The sequence below is a fragment of the Thamnophis sirtalis genome, unplaced genomic scaffold, assembly GCF_051295495.1.
Source record: "Thamnophis sirtalis isolate CommonGarterSnake01/CBP01778 unplaced genomic scaffold, rThaSir2_p1.2 scaffold_2, whole genome shotgun sequence".
NCBI classification, from domain to species: Eukaryota; Metazoa; Chordata; class Lepidosauria; order Squamata; family Natricidae; genus Thamnophis; species Thamnophis sirtalis.
The window spans coordinates 25,523,679-25,541,820 of record NW_028261382.1 but is presented as its reverse complement, the minus strand read 5'-3'; the positions used below and the strand labels follow the sequence as shown (position 1 = coordinate 25,541,820).

At 47.8% G+C, this 18,142-nt stretch overlaps 1 protein-coding gene across 2 annotated transcripts in view; it reads right to left on the bottom strand.

Moving 5' to 3' along the window:
• COL5A1 (collagen type V alpha 1 chain) overlaps positions 1-18,142 on the bottom strand; it is a 249,424-nt gene that overhangs the window by 176,774 nt on the left and 54,508 nt on the right. For both annotated transcript variants that reach the window (XM_087704496.1, XM_087704497.1), the window contains exons 2-4: positions 15,243-15,410; positions 12,948-13,161; positions 4,515-4,677 (exon numbers count right to left, since the gene is read on the bottom strand). In XM_087704496.1, coding sequence (XP_087560622.1) covers positions 4,515-4,677; positions 12,948-13,161; positions 15,243-15,410 — 545 coding nt within the window. The remainder of the gene's footprint in view (positions 1-4,514; positions 4,678-12,947; positions 13,162-15,242; positions 15,411-18,142) is intronic.

Genomic DNA, 18,142 nt, shown 5'->3' with positions numbered 1-18,142 from the left:
GTAGGGATTCCTGCATTAAGCATGGGTGAAGGAGGGGGTCTCCCCGGGCTCCCTTTCCATTTTGAAGAGCATTGGGGCCAATGAATGTGATCCCTTCATCAAACTAGGAACATTAAATCAGAATTCGCCCTGGTGTCTTCGTAAACAGAAGATTAATTAGGCAGGTTGACTGGGTTAAACACACTCAGATAATTCTGATATATTGCCAGAAGAGGAGGAAACATAGGCTTTCAACCTAGCCAATGCGAGAAGCCTCACAGAACCTCTGAGCAGAAGAAGTCTATCTGATTACTGTGATGTCAGCAGATTTAAACTAGCAAAAGAGCTCTTCCTAAAGTCATTTTAGTTAGTGACCTAGTTGCTCTCCACAAGCATGTGGAAAACTGTACTTCTTTCTTTCTCGTTCAGCATCTCCCTCCTGGGAGAAAAAGGATTTTGCATCACCACCTAAAGTTTTCTGGCTTCAAGAAATGTCTGAAGCAGAAACCTGCATTAAACAGGCGCCTGGCTGATACTTGACAGCACTCAGTTTGGAAGAAATAAGTCAAGGTTTTGGGACGGTGAAAAAATGTTTGACTGGAGTGCTATTTAGTGGTCAAAATCAACCCCGATCTTTCAGCTCCACAGACCCCTGGAGTCTCCCCAAAAACTATGAGACTGGAGGAACTCTTTGTTGTATCATTATTCACAAAGGATTTTTTTTAAGGTGAGGAAACATTGTGATTGAAAGACCATGCTTTTCACTCTCTGCTTCGGCCAAAAAGGGTTTGCTGTAAAATGTAAGCAGAAAATATTGACTGGCTCTTTTGAGACTTAGCTGAACACGATTTTTATCCAAGTAAAATGAATCTCTTGCTTTCTTTTCCTCAAGTACTTTGCCAATTTTTTATTTTAAAATTAATAAGAAGAGGAGGAGGGGGAGGAAGAGGAGGAGGGAGAAGAAGAAGGAGAAGGAGAAGGAGAAGGAGAAGAAGAAGAAGAAGAAGAAGAAGAAGAAGAAGAAGAAGAGGAAGAGGAAGAAGAGGAAGAAGAAGAAGCAGAAGAAGCAGCAGAAGAAGCAGCAGAAGAAGCAGCAGCAGAAGAAGCAGAAGAAGAAGAAGAAGAAGAAGAAGAAGAAGAAGAAGAAGAAGAAGAAGAAGAAGAAGAAGAAGAAGAAGACAGTGATAGCCGTTGTCATCCAAGAATTTTAGAAAACACATCAAGAAATTACAACTTCCTGTTCCAGTGGAACCACAAAATCTGCGCTACACAGAACATTGTACATCTTAAGAAGACACTTGGTCGATACCTAGAATGCTGGCAGCAACCCTTATCAACCATCAGTGCCAATAAATAACATTTGGGATACATTTTTAATTGTTCACTTGACTTCTAACCCATCATAAGATCCTTGCACTACTGTCCCTCTGATCATGTGACCAAAATTTGGGTGCTTCGAAACTGACCTTGATTTACGATGGTTGCAGCATCCGGGGACATGTGGTCACCATGAACAGTCTAATGATGGCAATGATGAATGACCATGACCAGCAATTGGTAATCCAATCAGGTGTGAATCACTTAATGACCACATCATTTAGCGATGGAAAATCTGGCCCAAACTGTGGTCATATATTGAGAACTACAGATAGTCTTTGACTTACGACCACAATTCAGAGGAGAATTTCCATTGTGGAGCAAAGTGGTGATGAGCCACACCTGATTTTAGAATCTTTTCTGCCATGGTTGTTAAGTGAATCACATAGTCTTTAAGCAAATCCACTTCCCCATTGTTGGCAGCTGGCTGGGAAAGTCATGAATGGCCCTCAAGTGACCCACTGTCAGCATTGACTTCATTTAGTAATCAGGAAAGAAATCACTGAACTCCATTTGAATTGAAATCAAGTGTACTTTTACTAATTATAAATGAACAGTTGCAAAGCAAAGCTGAGTCTGGTTAATTAGGCGCGAAAGCGGATAATATCAAATACAATTCAATCCCCTCCCCTTGGCACCCCCGTTCATAGTCCAATTATAATGCACCCAACTGTCAGGTGGGAGATAACGTCAAAAAGTCTCATCAGGATGGAATGCTGGGCAGTTGGCCTTGGCGGGAAACTCCTTCCTCCACATGTGCAATAAGGTGGTCAGATCAGCGACTAGAAACTTCCTCCAGCACATAATGATTCCCCTCCCAGATACCATGCCCCCCTCCCCGTTTCAATGACAGCCGAAGCAGCAACAAAGCAGAGGCTGACATCCACCCCGGGGCACTTCAGCCGTCATAAATACATACCTGCTGCCCAGCATCTGAGTTTGGGCCATGTGGCTCTGGAGATGCTGCAATGGTTGTTAAGTGAGACTACCAATTGTAAGTCATTTTTGTCAGTGCTTTTGTAACTTGAGATGGTCACTAAACGAATGGTTGTAAGTTGAGGTCTACCTGTTCCTGTAAAGCCTTCTTTAACAACACTCATCCACGGAGGTCGTATCCAGCCGGTTTGGGCTGGAGGGGGATTGCAGGTGGGCCCACCCACTCACCCTGGCTCTGCACTCTCCTATTCAGGCACAGAAGGTGTGCAAAGCTCATGGAAGGCTAAGCAAGTGGATATACACCAGTGGTGGGTTTCAAAATTTTTTGGAACCTCTTCTGTAGGTGTTTCCTGCTTTCCGGGTCCACTGGTGGAACCTCTTCTAACCGGTTCAGTAGATTTGACGAACCGGTTCTACCGAGTTGGTGCGAACCTGTAGGAACCCACCTCTGATATATGCACAGCAAACCGGGGGTAACAAAATGTAAAACCCATTGTTGGGTATTTTACCAGAGAAGTATAGTAAAGAAAATGTATATTTAATTATTCATATAATAACTGCAGCTAGAATTGTAACTTCACAAAATTGGAAAATGGGAAAAGTTCCCTCAGAGGGAGAGGTAGTTAAAAAAAATATTAGACTGTGCAGAAATGAACAGATTAACACTGGCAATTCCAGAGAAGGAAGAGTATTATAAGATATGGGGATGTTTTTATCACTGGATAGAAAATAAATATAGATAAAAAGAAACAAAAAATTGAATAATTTGGAAAAGAACATAGAATTATAGGGGAGGGGTTGAATTAAAAGGCAATTGAAATGTAAATGTAAAGGCGAGATAAAAATAGATTTAAAATGTTGTAACTATTAAATAGGATGAAACAAAGACTTTACCCAGATGACACACTGTAAGATTAATGATGTAAGAGTAGTTATGGAAAAATTTAAAATAAAATTTTTCCAAACAAATGTGAAACTCACACCTGCTCATCCAGACTCTTGTCCAGAGTCTCTGCCCTTGATTTTAACTCAATGTTGAACCAAGAAAATACTTCTACAACTTCTTGCAATCATTCCCATTCAATTTGATGATAAAATGTCATTTTGATTTTTTCCCCCAAATCTGAAAAATGCAAAAAATATTATCTGGACAAGATGCCAGGGTTTCTGCCTTATCTTACTGTAAGTCTCAGTGAACCAAAGAGCTTTTTATGAATATCAAGTGTCCCTATTTTAATGCTGCCCAAACTCTGCAGCTCCACAACTTCTGGAGAACCTTCTGGAAGCTACGTAAAGCAATCCCCTCTTGTGGCAAAGAGGGGGCAGACACAAGAGGGGGTGGCACACACCAACATCAGACTGCAAACACAATGAAAAATGCCATCCACAAAATGAAATTCAAAAGCATCGGAAGGGACCAAACAAGGTGAGGGGGAGGAAGCCTGAAGGAAAGGGAAGAGAGCCAAATATGGTGCAGTGGTCAGAATGCAGTACTGCAGGTGACTTCTGCTGACTGCCGGCTGACTGCAATTTGGCAATTCAAATCTCACCAGGCTCAAGGTTGACACAGCCTTCTGTCCTTCCAAGGTGGGTAAAATGAGGACCCAGATTGTTGGGGGCAAGAAGCAGAAATGGAGAAGGTAATTAAAGGAAGGTGAGGATAGGTGGGGGTGGGCCAGGCAAATTGGTGAGCCCAGAACCTGGAGCTTCAGACCCCCAAGGCTGGCTACTCAAGGGTAAATGGCATGAGGGAGACCCAAAACTGGACACGAGCCAGTTAACTTCTTGGTGACAGAAATCATAATGATGATTTAAGCCATAATGATGGTTTACCGCTCTCTTGAGATCAGTAAAGAGAGATCCGCCTTCTGGACCACTTCCAAGTCGGTCACAGAGAGCCTTTGATCATGGCTTATTAATTTTGGTTTCTACCTCTCTTTCTCTCATGTTAGGGTCATGAACCAAAGCTACGTTTCAAAACTCTGCAATGGAGACTGTTCTATAGTGGCTTATTCCCAAGACTTCCTTTCTAAAATAGAACGTGACAAACTTCTCCCCTTTATCTCTCTCTCTCTCTCTCTCTCTCTCTCTCTCTCTCTCTCTTCTCCGTTTCTTTCATCCTGAATCTGTTCTTCTTATCCCAAGAAACAAAATTCTCCGATGCTCAGTGCTCAAGACACATTCCTGACATCCTGGCAGTTCCATCTTTCTCGCCCTCTTACCTCAAATACTTCCTCATCCAAGATCCTTGTTCCAAAGACAATGATGCCATTAACGTCAATGATGGGATGGTCACTTCGGTCCAGCAATTTGGTGACTTTTTTTTTACAGTCCAAAATCAGAGTGACATTCTTCTTATGAACACTGAAAGCAACTCGATGCCACCTGGGGAAGAAGAGACCCAGCAGAAGGTCAAAAGAAGGTCCAGATGTCCTGGCTTCCCATGCCCACCTCAGTCCAAAGGGAAGCTTCTAGAACTTCCAAGCATGAAAGCTTCTTCCCTTGACCGCTCATTACATTTACCCGGATGCTTCCTGTATCACTGCAGGATGGAGAAACCACAGGCATTATCTCAGTTCTCAAGAAGTATTGAATGCTGAGCCTAGTTTAATCAATACCATTGGCTACGTTCATACCATGCAATCTCCCCCAAAATAAACTCTGATATAAATCAGACAGCATGATACCCATTTTAGCCTACACTTTCACTTTCCTCCAGGAAGTCCCAAAGGTGCTTTTTCAGGAGGCAACTGGACTTCGTTTTTTTCTTCGAAGACGTTTTGCTTATCATCCAAGATGTTTCTTCATCTCTGACTGGATGGTGGGGAAAGGAAGGATTTATATTTCTTACAGACAGCTGATCTGTAAGAAAAAAGCACCCCTGGGACAACCATGACCTGGATGACTGAGAATCTCTACAGATTTTCATCCAGGAATTTCCCCAAGTGAGCAGCTGCAAAACAGGAATTTTCATGTGTGGATGTCTCATTTTTAACTTACAATGAACAGCCTATCACCTCCATGAATTTCTGCCTATTGTGTGATTGGAACATTTAAGGGTCAAATAATAGTTAAAGAATAATTTGAGCAAAAACCTATCATGCCAAAAATGAACTGTGATGAAGGTGAGGTCATAAAAATAGAGGGCTGGCACACTGCACACAGCCCACTCCTGATTTATGGCAATTTTCCATGATTATTAGGCAGCTCCAGATGTGTTGGCCAACCTTGGGAATTCTGGATATTTCAGTTCCAAAACTTCTGGAAGGCAGATTTGATAAGATTGACTTAGGAAATTAAATTCATTTGAAACCCACTATGGGCTCCTGCATTCTCATATTTGTCTTGTGTTGTTCCAGCCACAAACAGATTGTTTTGCTTATCTGTAAATATAAGAGACTCTTTAGTAAGAATGAAAAGGTTCATATTAAAAGAAAAAAGCTTGCCAAATGCCAAAGCAATGGAGGAAGCCCAGTTTTGGGTCTCAAGAGTCCTCATTCTTTCTGTACACTGGAGAGGAGATTTAGAGAAGCTCACTCTGCCTCTACTCACGAAAACAAAATCCATGTTCAAACTATTGTGCAGTTTTAGGACAGTTGAGTATCCTTCTTTTCAGGGCCACAGGGACAAGAATGAACTTGGATGCGGTAGTTGTTTCTTCATAGTATTCCAAGAAGTGGCGGCCAAAGCAGAGAGACAACAATTTCTGGCCAAGGGGGAAGAGTGGTTCGGAATGTATACCATGTCAACGTTCAGTGCCCTCCCGCAGGAGCCCCATCACGGGCGAAGAGAAGGCATTCGCGTCCTCTGCTCTCCAGCCTTCTTGGTGTCCCTTGATGACAGAGACGTGTTTACATTTCCTGCATTGCTGCTTCTTCCCAAGGGAGACGGGAACCTTCAAGCCACCAACTGAGCCCTGAACGTTTCTGAGGGCAGCCCTGGCTGGATTCTTTTTTAAAGCTGGGAATATCTCAGCAAAAAACAGGCATTAGCTCTGGGAAATAGATATTGAAGATAGCACAAGACAAATGTCTGTTTTCCCGCTGGAAAAAGACACGCTTATCTTTGACATATCTTTAAGTCTAATGAATGTTATTTGTGAGATGACGTCTCCTCTAATTCCACGGCTGCTGCTGCTTCCTTAGCATGTAACTGGATTCGTGTCTTGTTATATTATTCCACTGGCATTTTTACATGTAATTGTCTTTGCTCTTAAGTTTCATGTATTAGAGGCCTTAAGTGCTTTGCCAAATCCAGAAGTATTTTCCAGGGGAAAATGTGAAATGAATAAACAGCTATGTAGTAAAGAGTAAGATTTAAGGCAAAAAACCCAACGTCAAATGGCGTCAAGAAGGCGAAGAATGGATGCCTGGGCATCTCTGCTTTGCTTTGCTTGGATTGTTTGACCAACTTTTGAGACTGTCAATGGTTCTGAATGTTTATAAAGTTTCAAAGTTTCAAAGTTTAATAGCATTTGTATGCCACCCAATCCTGAAGGACTCCGGGCGGCTAACAATACAATAAATCAAAAAGAATAGAAGAAAGAAAAGATAGATTTAAAAACACACCATGCACTCCATTCCAAGTGGGGCTGGACCATATTTTGGGGTCAACAGCCCCAGGCCTGCCGGAACAGCCAGGTTTTAGTGGCCTTACGGAAGGCCGAGAGGGTGGGAAGGGTCCGGATCTCTGCGGGGAGATCATTCCACAGGGCCGGAGCAGCTACAGAGAAAGACCTCCCCCGATTGGCGAGTAGTCGCCAACCGGCATTGCCTGGTCGACGGTACCTGGAGGAGGCCCAATCTGTGTGATCTTATAGGTCGTTGGGAGGTATGTGGCAGGAGGCGGTCCCGTAGGTATCCAGGTCCTAAGCCATGTAGGACTTTAAAGGTAACAACCAGCACCTTGAAGCGCATTCGGAGACTGATGGGAAGCCAGTGCAGCTAGCGGAGGATAGGTGTAACATGGGTGTACCTAGGTACACCCGATATCGCTCACGCAGCTGCATTCTGGACCAATTGTAGTCTCCGAACACTCTTCAGGGGCAGCCTCAAGTAAAGCACATTACAGTAATCAAGCCTAGAGGTGACGAGAGCATGAGTGACCATTTGAGGTGCCTCCCGGTCCAGGTAGGGCCGCAACTGGTGCACCAGGCAAACCTGGGCAAAAGCCCCCCTGGTCACAGCCGACAGATGGTATTCTAATGTCAGCTGAGGATCCAGGAGGACACCCAAGTTGCGGACCCTCTCTGAGGGGCAAAGGGTTTCGCCCCCCAGGCTAAGAGATGGAATATCTGGTCCGTTCTTGGGGAGCAACATCAACAGCCACTCGGTCTTATCGGGATTGAGTGCCAGCTTGTTTACTCCCATCCAGACCCTAACAGCCTCCAGGCACTGGCACATCACTTCTACTGCTTCGCTGAGTTGGCACGGGGTGGGCAGATACAACTGAGTATCGTCCACATATTGATGATATTTGATCCCGTGCCGACGAATGATCTCACCCAGCGGCTTCATGTAGATGTTAAATAGGATGAGGGACAGGACTGAGCCCTGAGGCACCCCATATTTTAGGAGCCTAGGGGTCAACCTCTGTCCTCCAACCAACACCGACTGCGACCTATCTGAGAGGTAAGAGGAGAACCACCGTAACACGGTGCCTCCCACTCCAACCTCTGCCAGTCGTCGCAGAAGGATACCATGGTCGATGGTATTGAAGGCCGCTGAGAGGTCAAGAAGCACGAGGATAGAGGAATGTCCTCTATCCCTGGCCCGCCAGAGATTATCGGTCAGCGCGACCAAAGCAGTTTCAGTGGAGTAGCCAGGCCTGAAGCCTGACTAAAAGGGATCTAGATAATCAGCTTCCTCCAAGGTCCGTCGGAGCTGAAAGGCCACCACCTTCTCAATAACCTTCCCTACAAAAGGGAGGTTGGACACTGGACGGTAGTTGTTAAGAATAGCTGGAAGGCTTCTTAAGGAGGGGTCTTACCACCGCGTCCTTTAAGGGCAGCGGGAAAGATCCCTCCTGTAGAGAGGTATTAACAATCCTCTGGAGCCAGCCTCGTGTGACCTCCCTGCTGGTCGAAACCAGCCAGGAGGGACACGGATCCAGTAAACAGGTGGAGGTACTTACAGCTCCCATGGCCTTGTCCACTTCCTCAGGAGTAGCAAGCTGGAACTCACTCCAAGAAATCCACTCTCGGCATCTCAGCAGGTACTGTCCAAGTGGAGTCCAGGTCCGTCCGAATCTGAGCGACTTTGTCCGACAGAAACTGAACAAATTCCTCGGCTCTTCCCTGCAAGGTTTCGCCCGCATCCCTCCCTTTCAGGAGGGAGCGGGTTATCCTAAACAGGGCGGCCGGGCGTGATTCTGAGGACGCAATGAGAGCGGAGAAATGCGAACATTTAGCCGTCCAAATCATCAGTAGATAAGTCCTAATAAAGGCTCTTAATTGTGTTCGGTCAGATTCAGATTTGCTGGCCCTCCAGCGTCGCTCTAGGCGTCTCTTTTGGTGCTTCATCTCCCAGAGTACCTCGGTAAACCAAGGGGCCCTCCTGGATCCACTGCCGTGGAGAGGCTGCAAAAGCGCAATCCGATCAAGAGCCTCAGCTGCCATGTTCCAAGAGCGACCAAGGACTCCGTCGGACTGTGGGCAAGGGAGTCAGGTATTTCCCCAAGCTCCGTCTGAAATCTCAAAGGATCCATCAGGCGCCTGGGGCGGTTCCCCCTCCCTGCAGTGGAGGAGTAGTTTCAGAAAATCAAGCCTCAGTAGGAAGTGATCTGACCATGACAAGGGCAAGGTCTTTATGCCCTTCAATTCCAGATCACCTCTCCACTGCCCCGAGAGAAACACAAGGTCAAGAGTGTGTCCCGCTGTATGAGTCGGACCCTGAATTACCTGGGTCAAGTCCATAGCTGTCATGGAATCCATGAACTCCTGCGCCCCATCAGAGCGTTCACCAAGAGATGGCAGGTCAAAGTCCCCCAGTACTATAAGTCTGAGGAACTCAACCGCCAAACCGGCTATTGACTCCAGGAGCGAAGGCAGGGCTGTTGCAACGCAGCTGGGAGGTAGGTACGTTAACAACAAGGCCACTTGACCCCCAAGGTCCAGTTTCACCAGCAGAGACTCACACCCGATAGTCTCTGGAGCAGGGATCCTACGAGGTGCTAATGATTTTCAGATGACAACAGCCACTCCCCCACCCCTTCTCTGATGTCGTGGTTGGTGCAGCACCTGAAACCCTTCTGGGCACATTTCAGAGAGGGGGACTCCTTCCTCATGGCCCAGCCAGGTCTCAGTAATACATGCCAGGTCTGCCCCCTCGTCTAATATTAAGTCCCGGATGAGGGGAGCTTTCTGAATCACAGACCTGGCATTTAGCAGCAGCAACTTGAGGCCAGGGCCCTGGCATGTCTTGCCACCTGGTCCTAGGGTTGAGTTTTCAGGGCCGTAACATAGCGAGCCCTCCTTCCCCGGTAATGGCCCGCCCTGAAACTCCCATCGTACCTGCTTCTCCCAACCATGACTGGGATGCTCCGGCCCGTCCCCACCACCATAGACCCCCCCTCCCCTCCCACAGCCCCCGTTCTCCCCAGCAGGCCATTCGTATCATACACTCTGGGACGAGAGGTGGAACCGGGCCCCCATCCACTTCTGCTTCTGCACTCAGTGGAGGGGGCTCCAGGCCGCACTCTCGATCCCCTCATGCATACCGACCAGACATTCTCCGCACACATACCCCACTAATAATAAAATATTAAAATATACAGTGATGCAGAATAGAAAATTTAAAAATTTAAGTTTAAAAACACGTGGGAACATTCTCTCAACCATCCATACCTACAATCACTCCTTCACTCAGCAACAAGATGGGCGCCGTTCTGGGACCGCCAAGCAGTTGAGCGCAGTTTTTAAATAAATAAAGTTAGTAGTAAAATAAGAGAGGAATGTCTTTGCGCTCAGAAGGTTCTCCTCTGCAGGATCCAGTAGGAAATACAAAGCTCTAAAGTTTAAAGTGGATAGGGGGTTGACGCCGGTCAGAGGGGAGGGGGACAAGCTCCCTACCCACGTCTTCTTCGTCCTCCGCTTTCCCTTTCTGTGAAGATTGTAAACACAGGGTGGCATGCAGAACTCTTGGCAAAGACGGAGGTCTAAGGACTCCATGGCCGAGCCTCAGCAGCCAAAATGGTGGGGGGGGAGCCCCCGTGTCCGCGTTGTTAAATTAGGATCAGATGAGAAAGCAGAGGGAAGGGGGCGAGGGGGGAGGGGTCGTGCCAGAACCCAATTTATGGCGATGGAAAGGCGACAAGCAGTTGATCTCACGCGTCCAGTTCTTTCCAAAATGATGGTCTTAGGGGCGAAGGCGAGAGTGGGAACGGTCAAGATGGAAGACAGTCAGGGGGCAGCGCCGTCTGGAAAGGCACGTCTGGAAATAATCATGGATGGCAGCAGCAATAACAGCGGGAGTCGCGAGGGCTAGCTACAGAGGCCAGAACCCCAACAGTCAGTCCGCAGCAATGGTGGTCAGAGTCCGAGTCAGAAAGGCCGTGATGGAAGGGGGGGTTAGCGCTTGACTCAGTAACCCCCCAAGACGGCAGCAGGGCTCAACGGCGTCTCGCCAGGAGAAAGCAGGCCGTAGCAATCAGAGTTCAATCAGAGAATGCCGCCAGTTGAAAAATTCCCGTCCGCGGGGAAAAAGGGGGGGCGTCGCTCAAAGGCCGCACGCCACCGCCAGAAACAGTCTAAGCCATCAGAACAATGCCCCTCCAGGCAAACGCCAACCCTCGAGACAGAACGCCGCTCCGCGTTGAAAGACTGCCGTTCGCGAGGAGGGGGGGCGCCGCCTAAAAAGCCATCTGACACCACAGAAGATTGCCCAAAGCCAACTGGGAAGCGTCTCTCCAGATAACAAACAGACCTCTGAGAGAGTCTTAGATTTTCTTCATCCAGGTTCTGCTTATCCACAGAAATGGCAGTCGGCAGAGGCTTAAACTAAGCGAAATTATCTCTCTTCTAGCCTGAGCGGCAAGCTCAGGCAGCCATCTTCCCCTGCGTAGGCAAAGCAGCCAAAGGAGCGATGACAACCCCAGAAGCACTTCCAGCCACATCTGGCAGAAACAAAACCTTCAGACTTCAAAGAAAACGTGCCCTGGAGAGACCCAGAATTCAATTTCCTTTTGGCTCACCTCTGCCATGGCTTGGAGAGAGGGAAAGGGAGACTTTTCCACGCAGATCTCCTGAATGGCAGATCAGTGTCTTCTAGCACAGGGGTGTCAAACTCAATTTCACTGAGGGCAGCATCAGGGCTGGGGTTGACTTCAAGGGGCTGGGCAGGCGTGGCCGACTGGGTGGGCATGGCCAGCTTGACACCATTCCCCAAACTGCTTGCATGTTTGCTCTTTGCATTGGGTAGACTGGGCCAAAGCAACACGGGCTGGCCCCTGACATTTTCTAGGATGACCCTGCAGACCGGATCCAACCCCATCGTGGGCTGGATCAGGTTCACAGGCCTTGTGTTTGACACCCCTGTTCTAAGGCTACAAGAAGCCACTGGAGAACCCAAACTGAATCGCTCCAGAGAGAGGGTGGCCCAGCCTCTGCCTGCCCCTCCAAGCCACCTTCCACAAGGAAGCTTCCCCTAATGGTTGCAGCTGGATACAGAGAAGTGGCAAGTGGATGGGAGGGGTTCACGCATATACACAAGGAGCCAGAGCCATGGGGGGGGGGGGTTACTTTGGATTTGCGGACTCCAGTTTGACTTTGGATTCAACATCGGATGGGAACTCAACCACTATCTTATCACACTGGGCAGAGTAGGCGGCCATATAAGCCACAATATTGTTTGCACTGCACTGCGGTGGCATAGTAGTTAGAGTGCAGAACTTCAGGCTCCTTCTGCCGACTGCCGGCTGCCTGCAATTTGGCACATCGAATCTGACCAGGCTCAAGGTTGACTCAGCCTCCTGTCCTTCCAAGGTGGGTCAAATGAGGACCCAGATTGTTGAGGGCAAGAGGCTGACTCTGTAAACTGCTTAGAGAGGGCTGGAAAGCACCATGAAGAGGCATTTCAGTCTAAGAGCTACTGCTATTGGTGTGATATCTATTTCATATTTGTAAAAAAGCTGGACTTGATGATGTTGATGGTGCACTGATGATGTTACCTAGTTGGATCATGAAACGTCTGCAAGAAAACAACCAGGCTCGGAGAGTATCAAGGACTGTACACTTCAGCCCTGAGCTACAAATAGTCTCTTCTATTGGTACCCAACTTCTTATGTTAAAATTATTAGAACACTTTTGAAGATTTCGGGTTAAGCTCCAATGACAGGCTGACTCTGTAAAACCGCTTAGAGAGGGCTGTAAAGCAGTATGTAAGTCTAAATGCTATTGCTATGCTATTGTTTATCTGGGGCCTCGCACGTGGCGTTAACCTGGATTCAGGTGTTAGCTCTGTGAATGCTTGTCTGCAACTCGATGTTTTATGACCTGCTCTTTTCTTTTGCCCTCTTTTTCCCTCCGATCGGGCCATTTTGTCTGGGTTCTTGAGCTGACCTCATCATCTCCCGAAGAAGTCCATTAAACACCCAAAGAAAGGAGACCTGGAATTCCCTCGCCTGACCCACAACCCCCCCGTTTCCTCTGCGTCACTCACTTGCCATCCGAGAGGTTGATGCCGCGGAAGAGAGGGTAGTTCTCGGAGCCTGGCTTCTCCATGTGGTCCTCGTATAGGAAAACCGGGGACCGCCCCAGCTCCACACCGACTTGCTGGATGCCTTGTTCGTTGTAAATGGAGATCAAGAAAGCCTGGCCGCCCTTCTTGGCTTTCACCGTGGTCAGGATGGAGAAATCTTCAGGAAATGGAGACGCTGGAAGCAGAGAAGGGAGCAGAGCAGAGAATGGGGTCCGTTTCTCTCCCAAAGGGAATCACCAACCTTTGCCCTGCAGCCACAATGGCAGGGCAATGAGTTGAAAAAGTCAACTGAATGAGGAAGGCCTGCTTTGAGACTTTAGATGCAGAATCAGAATAGAACCAGAAGGGACCTTGGAGGTCTTCTAGTCTAGCCCCCTGCTCAAGCAGGAGAATCTATACCATTTCAGACAAGTGACTCTCCAGTCTCTTCCAGACGTTGGAAAGGGAAGCGTATGTAAAGCGGTATATAAGTCTATTGCTATTGCTGTAGCTAATCAGATGTTGCATTAGGAGCTGTGGGGTGCCAGTGCAGGCTAACTCTGCCCACTGCCAGCAGTTCAATCCTGACTGGCTCAAGGTTGACTCAGCCTTCCCACCTTCTGAGGTGAGTGAAATGAGGGCCCAGATTGTTGGGGGCCAGAGGCTGGCTCTGTAAACCACTTAGAGAGGGATGTGATGCAGGGATCCCCACCTTTGCAGCTTGGCAGCCGAGCTGGAGAGGGGGGCTAGAGGGGAACCAAGCCGCACGAGCAGCAGACTGGTGTGCATGCCCAGGTCTGCGCAGCTCAATTTGAGCATGTTGATCTGCATTCATGTGCACACACACCAGCCCGCCTCTCATACAAGTCGAACTGCACATGTGTAGGCACTTCGTCCACTTCCAAATAGGCCACAGACCAGGAGTTGGGGAGCCCTGCGGTAAAGCCCTGTGGAGCGATATATAAATCTAAGGGCTGTTGCTAGCACTGGTATGATTGATGGGGAATACTTCCATGTCCACCCAGATACACGCACACACACAGCCTCGCTCCACATGGACTTGGGATCCTTTAGGATCGCTGAGGAATCTCCCCCTCCCATACAAAGGGTGTGGGTCGTAGCATTCCAGGTCAAACAACAGGCCAGAGCAGCGACACACAGGATCCTCAAACTACCAGCTGAGGGAAGCGAACCTTCTAATTAGCCCCAACTGCAGCCTGCCGGAGTGTCATTTGTGCAGCTACGTGTCACTTTCCCTCCAGAGCCTTTGATTGTGTGGTTCCCCAGCCTGCGTTTCCTTGTGGAAAGGCTCTGCAATGACCTCTGTGGTCTTGATCTCCATCCACTCATTTGCTTGTTTGGAGCTGAACTAACATCTAGGTCCTTGCAGGAGGCAACTTATTCAACGAAAAGAGGGGAAGCCCAGCAAAACCCAGGATGCCTCTTCCCGGCAAGGGGGGGAGGGGGCAACAGTTTTGCACGCAAAACCCCTTCTGTGCCTATCCGTAACTTCCAGCCCCCTTTTCTTGCCCAGGGCCAAAAGCCTCAGATTATGTGGAGAAAATGACTGGCATCTTGGCCACCGGATCAAAGCAACTCGCTGCTTCCCTCCACATTCCTCAGGCTTCTGTCAAAGAGGACTTCCAGATCCACCCCAAGCGAGGTGCTGCCCCGGCTGAAGAGAAGCGTGGCAGTGTCCCAACTTTGCTCAGAAAGCCAGCATCTCCCTCACCCACCACAAGCCCAGCTGGGGGGGGGGCTCTGGGGGCCAAGCAGGACCCAAGTCCACCTGGGCAAAGCAGGAAAGGAAATAATGGAAGCGCCAGGTTCTGTCCAGGGCCCCAGGCTGTCTGTCTGCAGGACACGAGTATCCTAAAGAGCCATGATGGCACAGTGGTTAGAGTGCAGTACTGCAGGCTCCTTCTGCTGACTGCCGGCTCACTGCAATTTGGCAGTTCGAATGTCAACAGGCTCAAGGCTGACTCAGCCTCCCGTCCTTCCGAGGTCAGTCAAATGAGGACCCAGATTGTTGAGGGCAAGAGGCTGACTCTGTAAACCACTTAGAGATGGCTGTAAAAGCACTTTAAAGCAGTATATAAGTCTAAGGACTGTTGCTTTCCTAGAAAGGGAAAAGGTGCTATCCTGTCTGGGAGTTGGGTCTTTAGCATGGAAGAGGTTGCCTAGTTGGGTAATGAATATCTGCAAGCCAACAACCCAGCCTAGAGAGTACCAAGGACCCCCACAGTTGCACCCTGAGCCACAAATATCCTCTCTTACCAGGGAAAAGCTGCTTGGTTGGGGCACTCAGCTGGGCATCCTTGGTGACGCGATAGGCCACATCTGCTCCCTTGGAAGACCGCCTGCTGGTGCAGAAGCCCGTCGTTTTTGAGATGCCATCGGGTAAATTATGGAAATCTAATACCTTCAATAGATCTGCAGGCTCAGCTGAAAGAAAGAGAGAAGCCAACATCAGGACTACAGACTCCCAGTGCTGAAAGTAGTCCTTGAGGTCATTTAGTCCAACTCTCCCGCTTAACACCTCCAATAGATGACCATTCAGCCTCTCCTTGAAGGAGAACACACCACTTCATGTGGCAGCCTGTTCCCCTGGCTCTTGGCAATCAGCCTGAAAGTCTTTCCTTTAGGTTTAATCCACCACTCAGCCCAATATTAACCAGAAACACCAAGATTTCAGAGGGAGGGAGGGAGGGAGGTGGATCTATTTCCAAGAGAAGCAACTTGTGCAGGTCAGCCAATACAATGATCAGGCCCTTGGAGTTTCAGGGGACAGGACAGGGCGGCCTGATGCCAAGCACAGCAACATGGGCCTGGGTTCTGCACTATGTACCCAGCTCCCTAAAGCCAACCAGGGTTACAACTAATCAAGCTGACCCCTCAGGTGGCCTGCTTGAGCTTGTAGGGAAAAGGCCGTCCGAAAGGTATGAGTCCCATTGTGCCCCTCCCCCCACCCTCATGGTCGGGTTCTGAATGCGCCCAGATGCCCAGCCCAGAGCGCCTGCATTTACAGTGTTATTTGTTTATTTAATTTTTATGGGGCTGCCCATTTTATCGTAGGAACTCCAGATGGCTACCAGCATATAGAAACGCAGACAAAACGACATCTTATTAGAAAATATTACAAGATTAGAAAAGGTATGAAAGCAGTTGAAGTAAATCCTACTTTGACAATAAATTCAAACCACAAGTCAGGGGTTCCTAGCAGTCAGCTGACTTCCACCTTGACCGATTCAGCCTGTTTAGACCGAGCTGCATTCTCTGGGGGCCCCAGGGACAAATCAAAGCCAATTCTCCTTGTCTTCATTTCCCGCACAGCAGTGGCACCGGTTGTGTTTTGGCGGCCTGGGTTGCTGGAACCAGCAGCGATCCAGGCCTGCTACACTCCCGAACCTGTTCTCCGGGCAGTGCCATAGGTGGCGCCATCTTGTTTTTTGCTTCTGAGCATACGCAGAGCATTTTTTATTGTTTTGCGCATGAGCGCATCAAACATGCACACACGTGGCGCATCCATGAGCAAATAAGCGGTGGAGACGGCCAGAACCCACCCCTGCCCCAGAGGCCTCTGAGTGTTTCAGGCAAAGTTTTGCCGGCCTTCCCATCTCCTTTTGCCTGGTCTGCTGGAGCTCCTAATAAAGGAATCATTGAGTTTGTTGTGTTTGGGGAGCTGGGTTAGAACCCTGATGAAGTAGGGGATGGGACCTATGTTGCCCTGCCAGAGCTTCTCACCCAGCCCCCACTCCAAGCCCTCCCCTCTTCTATTCCTCCTGCTCCACTAATGGCAAATTCTCAAATACAGCTTGTCTGCCTGGAATCCACACTGTACATCGGACATTAACACAACTGAGTGGATCCAGAGGTATTTCACAAGAAGAGTCCTCTGCTCCTCTGCTCACAATAGAATCCCTTATGCCACCAGGCCCTAAATTTTGGGCTTGGACAATCTGGAACTGCGCTGCCTGTGGTCCAATCTAAGCACAGTACACAAAATTGTCTGCTACAACGTCTTACCTGTCAACGACTTCTTCAGCCTCAACTTTTAATATTTTTTTAAAAAATAATAATAATACACGGGCAAAATCCACTGGTTTGGGGAGGAGCCAACGTCGCGCCGATATGGACGTGCGGTCTCGATGCTCCGAGACCGCAGCCAATACTTTTGCCGCTGGGTGGTCCAATTGGACCTAAACCGTCCCGCAGAGACGGTGAACAAGAAGAATACGTCTTGCTGACCTCAGGGACATTGCAAAGTCCCTGATAGATGCAAGAGAAGTTCTTCAAGCCGGCGGCAAAAAATCCAGCCAAGGCTGACAAAGTCGGGGCGGCTCCAAAACGGAAGGATATGGAAAGAGAAAGTGTTTCCAACTGGTGAGGAACTTTTACTGTTTTAAAAAGAGACTGCCTATAAAAAACTTAACATTAATCCAAATTGGAGAACAGAAGAATTAAGTGGCGGAATTAAATTTGGAATGGTTTTGGACAGTGGTTATCTTACTTTTTAAATGCTATCTTCATGGATGGAATTTATGCAAACCTTTTGAATCAGATGGATTAAGCTTTCTTCTTCTATTTTTTGTTTTATTGTTCTCTGTAACCTATGGACTAAAGTTTTCCTCTTTCATTGCTGTGGATGTTTTTCTAACTCATTTAAATATTGGACTCTTTTTTTAACTTGAAATACAAAAAAGATACAAAAGAAATAATATTTGCAATGGTAACACTGCTGCTCAGAGGCTGGAGAGTTTGTTTATTGGAGCTTGTGTACTGGAAATGGAACATTTTTTTCTTTGCTGATTGTTTTGGCTTGGCACTGTAAGGTCTTACTGCTTGGTTATAGAGAGTGATAAGAAGGGAAGCACACAGATGTCCCTTTGAAGTATATCTCTAACCAGAGAAAAGTGAAAACAAACGTTTTTGTGAATCTATGTTTCATTTTTTTAACCTTCCAAGCTAGAGCAGCTGTGTTTGTTAGCTGGAAAGAATGGCACAATTGCAAAAGCAAACAGAAACCTTGAGCTTGCAAAAGATATTTTCAGAAATACAGAAATTATCAAATACATATGAGAGGATAGACGAGAAGTTGGAAGACTTAGAGCACATAACAACAAAATATGATGAAGAAGTTGAAGATGTTCATCAAATGCAAAATGTGGTGGTTAAAA